At 36.9% G+C, this 9774-nt stretch overlaps 1 protein-coding gene across 1 annotated transcript in view; it reads left to right on the forward strand.

Moving 5' to 3' along the window:
- Window positions 1–5250, forward strand: part of alx1 (ALX homeobox 1) — a 5856-nt gene extending 606 nt beyond the window's left edge. The window contains exons 2-4 of the mRNA XM_015397976.1: window positions 87–391; window positions 578–706; window positions 4499–5250. Of these exons, the coding sequence (XP_015253462.1) occupies window positions 87–391; window positions 578–706; window positions 4499–4840 (776 nt within the window). The 3' untranslated portion in view covers window positions 4841–5250. The remainder of the gene's footprint in view (window positions 1–86; window positions 392–577; window positions 707–4498) is intronic.
- The last annotated feature ends 4524 nt before the right edge of the window (window positions 5251–9774 follow it).

Raw genomic sequence — 9774 nt, forward strand, 5'->3', positions numbered from 1 at the left:
ATATAATATAATATAATATAATATAATATAATATAATATAATATAATATAATATAATATAATATAATATATTATGTTTCCTATCAGCTGGTTACGGTGTTCCTAAACCAGAGGAGGACTCTTTGCGCTCGGATCTCCAGAGGTCCATCGACAGCTGCTGCTCTCTGCGCGCCTCTCCGGTGACCAGCGGCCCGGAGAAGACGGAGCTGGAGGACGTGGGGGACAAGTGCGACAGCAACGTGTCCAGCAGCAAGAAGAGGAGACACCGGACCACCTTCACCAGCGCGCAGCTGGAGGAGCTGGAGAGGGTGTTCCAGAAAACCCATTATCCAGATGTTTATGTGAGGGAGCAGCTGGCCATGAGGACGGAGCTGACGGAGGCCAGGGTGCAGGTAGATAAAGCATTTCTGTGTTCTTTTCAAATATGCATCAGTGTTTTATTATGAGTCACGTGCTGCTTGGTGGGGTTAAAAAAGAAATAACAACTAAAAACGAATTTATCTTTATTTATAGATTATTTTTTTCAGTTTTTTAACATTTAATTTGCTATTTTTCGATCTGTTTGGTTTCTTCCAAAGGTTTGGTTCCAGAACAGGAGGGCAAAGTGGAGGAAAAGAGAGCGATACGGACAGATCCAACAGGCCAAAAGTCACTTCGCTGCCACCTACGACCTGTCAGTGTTACCCCGGACGGACAGCTACACACAGGCCAGTTTAAAACCGCGTTTCATTCAGAAATCAGCTGAAAAATAATACATCTGCACCAGACTGAACGAGAGAAAAAAAGCAATAAAAAAAAAAAAAGTAAGAGTAATAAAACGGGGAGAGGAAGATTTTTTTTCTATTTCTTGGCGGAAATTTGGTGAATATTTACTTAATTTTACCATTAAAATAAAAAAAAAAAAAAAAAAAAATCTAAAAAAAATGGTAGAATTTCCACTGAGATACCACATATAACCCATTTCTCCTGATCAGATATGTCAAACTTTTTCAAAACACAATAAAAAAATGTTTTTTGTTATTTAGGCATCTAAATAAAACTGAAGCCTAACCTGTAAACCTTACATCATCTTTAGCAAGTTTAAGCAAAGTTAAAACCACGCAGTAAAATCAATGCTTCCCCTTAATTTGATCACACTGAAAAAAATAATTTACTGAATCATATTAAGTAACTTAAACACAATTATTTAATGTTAGCGGGGTAGGGCATAAAACAATAGTGTTAAAGTAACTAAATTTGATTAAGTAAATGCCAAAAGGGTTGCATTATTTTTTCAAAAAAACCTCCAAAGGGAAGCCGAACGTTGCCCTTAAAAAAAAAAATCATTAGATACAATGCACATGAAATGAGATATTTACCATTGTTTTTCTTATTTTAAGTGTATTGTATCGGCTGTTTTACTTACACACTCAAATCAAGGGAAAATTCACTTAAAGTTCAGGAAAAAATAACTTATTTTTTCAGTTTTTTCAGGACACATGCTAAAAATGTGTGACCATTTTTTAATAAAATACATTAATCCCTAAAAAAATCAGATATAAATATGCTGCACTTGGCTTCTGTGTTTCTCATTTAGCGTTTTCATCCAAATACTAATTAGATTTAGAATAAATACAAACATAATTAAAGCTTTAATTAATGCTAGAATAATATCATTTATAAAAGACGACGTTTTAAATTTAATTATCATCAAATCCTTTTTTTAGAGTTCATAACTGATTTTTTTGGGTGTAATCCTCCAGTTTGACCGGTGATCCTTTTGTTATCCTGTTTTACTCTTATATAAAAATTTGCAATCCCCTGTACAATCATTAGGGTTGCCATGAATCACTTGCATTGAAAGCCATCTTCAGATAAGAACCTGGGACGCTGATTAGAGCCCCTGTGAGGCGTCATGTCAGAATAAATGGCCTTATATCCGATTTCATGTTGGCTCTCCATTAATCTTGCAGTCTGAGCAAAGGTCAGGTACAAGATGAGGTGAGAGGAGATGCGGGGTGTCAGTCTGTGCTTTGGTTAGGCGTTCCCCTCTCACAAAGCCGCTGTTGGGGAGTTTTTTTCCTTCTTTTTTTCTAGGAAGGAGATAGAAGCTCCATGCAGGGATGTGTGCTGAGGTTTTTAAATAAAAGAGACGCTCTGAAATCAAGCAAACAATAGAAGGAGAGTCAGAGCTTTGAAATGTCCTGCAGAAATCCACATATTTGTAGCAAAGGAGGTCTTTACATACCGGCGCCACCAGTTCAAACAGCTGAACTCAATTATGGATCAGCTTTTAAAGCCGGGTTCTACTTTTAAACATGACGCTGTCTCTCTGTCGGTCGTCCTCATCTGTGAAACACGCTGTAAACTGGGCACTTTGAAGACTTTTAACCTCTAAACATTATTCCTCTGGTGAAACCTGGTTTCCTTACGGCAGAAAAAAAAAGAAGTTTGTCTCACTGTCAAAATGGACTGACTCATTTTCAAACAATGTGGTCTCTGCTTGTTTTCCAAGAGGCCAAAAATTGGGCAAATGGACAAATACCCTTCAGTGTGAACGTACCTTTTAAAAAGGAGTATCATTTGACTGGATATAAGTAGGAATGAATGATTTTACTAGTCTGTCTCGGCAGATTGCGCATAGAATCAGTGATGTAACATAGCTAAGTCGCAATTAAACTTCAAAACGCAGGAATCAATGAACAAACTGAAGTCCTTATCTGAGTTCACTACTGAGCTCATGTGTTTTCTTAAAAATAACCAAAGCTGTTCCCCTTTATAAAGCCACTATGTGTGAGTCTGAGGGAGGTTTTTATGCCTCTGCATGTGTGTGTGTGACTGTCTAGATCTATATTAGTTGGTGCATTTTACCAATGGAGTGTAGACTGGCCTGTGTTTGAGTGTAAGAGGCTTAAATCTGCCTGTTTTTATTTGAATATGTAGAAAGGCTCATCCAGGGACAGCAGCTGAAAACTCGCATTAGTTATAAACTCTTTATGCATTTCTTAGCAAACATTGTTAATTTCTATGTTTGATCACATGGTCTCTGTCAGATAGATACATTAAATGGATGTAACATTATGGATAACGCAATGTTAACTTTCTGAATTGAGATCTTTGACTTCAGCTCCTTTAAGCTGTAGGTGTCCAGTTAATCCTTCATACAGGGTTCATCCCTGCAAGTCAGCCCTGATTTCCTCTTTGATTCAAACACTTTTTAACATCAGTTCTGCATCTTTATTTAAATTTATAGTTACATTTTCTTAAAATAACAAACAAAAAAACAAAAACAAGATTAAAGCATTAAATCTGTGGGAAAGGGCACAAAAAAACAGCTGAAATGATCTAAATTAAATTCAGTTTATTTATATAGCACCAATTCACAACACGTCATCTCAAAGCACTTTCCAGTTCACCAGATCATCCAGTCAGATTGATTCAAAGTTTTCTATCTAAGGAAAAAACAGTTGATGTTGTTATAAATATTGATATTTATAACATCCATATAAGATAATTGAAGCAGATTATAATGTAGAATCTTGCATTCAGATTAAGACATTAACTTTTGGAGACGATAATATATCTAATATTTCTATCTCTAAGTCGTTTTTCTAGATAAGAGCCCAATCATTTGCAGTGAGCTCCATGTTTATTGATGCACCTGATAAAGATGTGAAAATAAACCTCAATAAAACCCAACATAGAATAAATTCAGCTGCTTTTGTTGTTTATCACAGTTTCATAGTTTGACTTTTGTTTGGTTCTTGCATTTGGGCATTTAGTTTCGATATGTCCTTACAGCTATACCAGAATTAAGGATAAAAATGAACGCCTTCATTGAACATTTTTAAGGATAGTAGAACATTCTGGGTAATATTTACACCTTAGAGGACGAGGATGTCATGGATTACTAATTAAATCTCCTGAGACACTCAGATCAATTTATGAAAATGAATATAATGCAGATAATTTAAGGAATCAGAGAGTTTGTAAAAAAAGAAAACAACAAAAAAAGACCATGAGCATAAGGATTTGATGTTTATAACTAGTTGCTTAACTTCCTAGTGAGCTATCAAGCAATCAAAAGGAGAAAACATTTTGTTAGTCGCCTCAGGATTAAGGGGCTCATCTTAGTTTCATGTTCCTATTTTAAGACGACTGGATTACAAATAAATATTTAATAACATGTTACTGTATTCATTCAAAAATTCTGTGTAAAGGCAGGAAAAGGTCAATAAACAAACGGATAAATAAATAATAAAAACATTGATTAGAAAGTGTTTTTTTAAAAAGTGAACAGTAGTTTAAAAAGCTGGAAATAAAAAATGAACACCAATTTAAAACCAATATAAAAAAATAAAGGGTTAGACGATGAGTTAAAATGATTACAAACAATTTCTGTTGTTTTTATGGTTTAGTTACAACAAATGACTCTCACTACGTCTTTTGACTCTTATTTCTTTATGACGGTTGTATTTTTAAAATGTCATTTAAATCTTATTTTAAAATCTTCCCATCAGATCCCCAACAACCTGTGGCCGAGCCCTGCTCCCAGCAGCTCTGTGGTCTCCTCCTGCATGCTGCCCCGAGGTTCCCCTCCATGCGTCACCTCCTACTCACACTCCCCACGTGCCGCCGCCTCTGCTGCCGACCACGGCTACGTGGGCTTCCCCGGCCAGCAGAACCAGTTCAGCCACGTCTCCCTCAACAACTTCTTCAGCGCCGACTCTCTCCTCACGCCCTCTCCCAACAGCCACCCGGCCTTCGAGGCCAAGCCTGAGTTCGAGAGGCGCTCGTCCAGCATCGCCGTGCTGCGCATGAAGGCCAAGGAGCATACGGCCAACATATCCTGGGCCATGTGATCAGGGGTGTGTGGAGGAGAAGGGTACTGAATGTTTCTAGAAGAAGATAGGTATGTAAATGTGGAACATGCCTAAAGCGATGGGTCCCCGCATCTTCTGAGGAAAGATTGGACAATAGAACACAGCTTCAAATAAGTTGCAGTCAGGAAGGTTTGCAGAGGACAGAAGAAACTTTCTGTCTTTAAAAAAGAGTTCTACAACAAGCAGACTGGACACAACCAAATTCATACATAGACAGCCTTGTTCATCTGAGCAAAACTCCTGATCTTTTTCACACTTTGTTCCATTTCAGCCTGAAACTCAAATGCTTTTCAACAGGATTTTATGTGACAGATCAACACCAAGACATCCGTAGATCTAAAGTGGAGAGAAATGGAGACATTTGGCACGCATCAATATTCAGCAGTTAGATCACAGAATTAATTTATTTTTTTTTTAAACAAGCACACACCCGTCAAAACAAATCATACATTTTTTTAAAGATCGGCACTAATTAATCAACAGATCTACTAACGGCCTCATCTGCCACTGGGACATCTCAGGAGAGAGCTTATAATACACTTCAAAAACGTATCTAAGGATGAGTAAGGATTTATTAAAGCAAGGGTATTGCCCTTAATTGGAGCAGGTTCATTGGGTAATTTAAAAATAAGTTAGCATTTTGGCCTCAAATTAAGTTCATTAGAAACTGTATTTTGCAGATAATAGATAATGAAGCTATTTTTTTCTTATTTTAAACATAATCTCATTCTATTGGCAAATTGACTTACTTTTCTGCTCAAATCATGGTAAAATATCCTAATAAAAAAAGTCTCCCTTTGGTTACAGTTTGGTCAGTTTAGCTGATGCCTTCTAAATGTTGAGCGATCATCCTGTTGCAGTGAAAATGGGGAATTCAAAGACGCTCTCAAAACAACCTCTGGCCGTTCAGAAATATTGTTTTTCACTTAGTTATGGCGTTAAGTAAAGGCATATCTTATGTAGAAAATTGACTATTTATTATTTTTGAACAAAACTGATCAATTATTCTCCTTCCACGGTCTCCCCCACCTCCTCCTTCTTTCTTTTACCTTCGCTCTGCTCCATATTTCCGATTTTTTTTGTTTTGTTATTATCCTGTTTTGAATTTCCCCATTTTGAAACAATAAAGGGATTTTCTATTCTATTCTAGATGCATCTATAACATTATGATTGGATTTCTTTTGCCTATTTATATATATATAAATGTAGGGCTTTAAAAAAAAATATTATTCATATGTGGCACCTCAGGGTTTCCGTAAATGCTGAAGTTCAATAATTTCTATTTTAGGTTCCTGTGTGTGACACACGTTTAGATACGAGCTCCAAGGTCCTACAGAACCATATCCATCCCATTCAGGGCTGCTCACCTCCAGCCACAGGTCCGGCGTGCCGGCGCAGCATTCAGGACAGTTTTAGTTAAGCTATGTACAAAAACCCAAAAGTTCCACGTTTTAATAACAAGCCAAAAAAGCAATTAATTTATTTGTTTACATAAGAAAAAAACCCAACATTAAAAATAGGGAAGCATTTAAACAGAATAATGATAAAAAAAAAATATTGATTCAAATTACATAAAAAAGCGTCAACCAACCTGTTCTAATTAGAGCTTTTATTTGCAAAATCTTCAGGAAAAGGAGATTTTTGATAAAAGTTGTCTCTCTGTGACAGTAGAGCTTTGCCTTGGGATTAATGCTTCCTGCTCTTCAGGGGAGATCTGGCACTGTTTCTTCAATCAAAGACACGCAGCGGCTGCCTGACCCAGACTTTTCCTCACTCTGCCTGCAGGGAACTTAGATTATCAGATTTTGTCTGAGTTTCTTGATAAACGCTTAATATCAAACCACTTAAAACAAACAAACAAACAAACAAAAAAACTACTATAATAAGGTGGGGGTTTTTTTCTTCAGGGATGCCATGATGTGAGAACAGCTTTTGCTACTTTGGAATAACTACATCTGTCTGAAATTTTTCTTTTTCTAAAGATTTTAAAAACTTGAGCCTCACTAAAGGCTGTCTCTCCTCCTCTAGCAAAACAAACTTTGAATCTAAAATTATAAAAACAGGAAGACAAGGAAGTTTAAAGAGATGCAGTTGTGTGTACTTTTTAATAGTACTTTAACAGTCTCTTGTGGTCTGATAAATAAATTCAAAGGATGACACAGAGGAGAATGGTTCCTATCTTTTGTCTGACGGAGTGAAAACACTGAGTTCATAAGCAACCAGCCTGACAGGGACGGCGTGACTCTCATATATGGATTTGAACCTAAAATGCTTGAAGTTATAAGACTTTATTTCAAAAATAATAAGCTAATGTGCGTAGCTCCACTCCACCTGTGTTTTGCTGCCTCTGCCAACCTCTGTCTCCCTGTAGCAGGTAGATATACAATGTTAGCTTTCCACCACTTTTGGTTTAATCTTACAGTCAGATCTTTTAAAAGCCATCCCTCTGCATTAGCTTCCCTCTTTCCCACTCTACCACAAAAAACAATTTTAAAGCGTAAAGAACGGTTCTCTCTCCGGAGCTGGAGATCTCTGCAGCTCCTCCAGAGTTACCCATCTGGCTTTTTCACGGTTTATTTGGATAAAGAACGACATCCTGGTAGGGTTTTAGTTGTGCTTCCATTTAATTTCAGATGGTGGACTGAACAGAGCTCGGTGAGATATGCAAAGCTTATTTTGGTGTTTTATAAAAGTGCTAAAAATGTCTCCTCACACATTGTCCTGATGCTTTGTGAAATCGTTAATGAACAGCTAAAATGATACTGAATTCAATCAGATGGCATTTAATAATTAGACGCTAAGCGGCAATAGGTTTTGTTTGCTTTATGACTTTTTTTTTATTAAAAATATTCAGAATTTCCCCCTTTGTAAGAGTTGGTGTTGGTCTGTCACATAAAAATCCCATTGAGGTTTTCTGGATCTATTATGACAGAATGTGAAAAAATCAACAGGCATGAGTAAATTTGCCAGGAACCATATAAGTCAACAAAATTTTCTGGTTAATGTCCTGCGTATGTTTGAGTTGTCCTTCCTATGATCAGAACAAACATTTCTTGACCCCTCATAATCCATGGAGGCGAGAGCCGCCATGATGTTTTCACCTTGGAGGTCAGGAAGTCTCCACTTCCTCAGGACTGAGACATAAAGAAGGACGACAGGAGGCTGTAAAACCAAAGGTCCCCTTAGGAATCTGTGCACAGATTTAAGCTTTAAGATCCCGAAAGGAAAAAGGTCTTGGACTGAAAACTTTCCCAAAGTCTCCTGCATGCTCCTGTTTCACTCCAAGATCCGGACTGAGAGTAAAAAACGAACTGACTTAACCTACTAACATGTCTGTGTGCTTTGTAGCAAAGCTCTGAATTTCTATTGTCTGCCTTTGGTCTGCGTCCCACAGTGCAGGCCATGCAGGCAGGTTCTGGAACTGTTAATGTGTTTTGATCCGTTTATGGAGGAGGTGTTAATAAATGAACAACACTTTGTTCTGAAATTGTTTGCTTTTTCAAGGGGAAAAAAAATCAGCACCAACAATTTATTTCATGACTAAGAACACTAATAACATACATACGGCACAACATGCGGGCTAATGAAGCTCAGCTAATGATGATCTCTCTATTTATCTGAGCTGAACAGGCAGAATTATTGGTGGACACTATAAAAATAAAATCTTTAAAGAGTCTTCAAAATAACTGCCCATTCCTAAAGGTGCAGCGTGTAACACATCTTTTGTACTGAACAAAAATAAGTTATTGCTTTATTAAATGCATATTCCATTTCTCTGCAAACCAGAATCTAGTAACAATATTTTAGTCTTATGTGACAAAGTCTGAGGACCCCACCCCCTACAAGAAAGGGAAAAAAAAAAGAAATTTAAACTGCGGTTAGTGGCCATAAGGGTTTATTAGCCGTTTATCCACACTGTCAAAGAAAACAGATGAATTATGTATGAAGGATCATGGTGATTTTTTGTGGAACTGGATTCAAACACTAATACATTTTGAGGTAGAGAAATGCCACAAGCGTCAGCTGTGAGTGATCAGAAAAATGCAGTTAAACAAAAGCTGGCAGGGGAGTGCACTGAAAAACTGACAGAGACAGATGAACGACACAAGAGGTCAAAGTGAACCAAAATCTACAGAAGGAGAATCTAAACCGACAGGACCAAGAAAGAAAGATGCATCTTAACATAAAGACACATTCTTTTTGATCTTTGGAGGCCCACGAGATTCATTGAAAAAAAAAATACACCTATTTTAAATTAAACCATAGATTCAGAAATCCAGTTTTAAGAATCAGTTATTTAATACTGCATCAGAAGAAGTATTTTCTAATGCTATTTGTAAATAGATATTTAAAAAAATACTCATTTTATTAATGTGTTTATAAATAGCTTTCTTTGCCAATAAGTTTGAATGGTCATTCCTTTATCCATTTTCATTTTTCATTTTTTCTTTGCATTTTAAAATCCTTTTTGCAATGTCATTTTTATTTATTTTTTTTACTTTTTTTTAAAAGAGCATTTTAGAAAAAAAATGCACAGCCAAACAGCCACTTAGGTTACATTCACACTGAAGGCCTTAGCGCTCTATTCTGATTTTTTTGTGAAATACGATTCTTGTTCACATTTCCAAAACTATGCGACTTGTTTGTGATCTCCTGTGTGAACTGCATTCGAACAACTTAAGTGTCCTGCATGCTCAGTAGAGGACGCAATGGCGCCACAAGCAAGCATGCTCTGTGTTTTCAGTAGTAAACATGGATGGTAGCGCTGGAGCACATCTTGCAATCCATAATTTCCTTCCCAATCTCTGCCAGTGCATCAACAGCACAATCTTTTCCAGATGGTTGAAAATAAAGACTGCTCTCCGCATTATCGTCCGCCATGGTTGTTGTTTTTCTTTCAGCGTCTATGTAGC

This window comes from Cyprinodon variegatus, unplaced genomic scaffold, assembly GCF_000732505.1.
Source record: "Cyprinodon variegatus isolate N-32 unplaced genomic scaffold, C_variegatus-1.0 Scaffold901, whole genome shotgun sequence".
Lineage (NCBI taxonomy): Eukaryota > Metazoa > Chordata > Actinopteri > Cyprinodontiformes > Cyprinodontidae > Cyprinodon > Cyprinodon variegatus.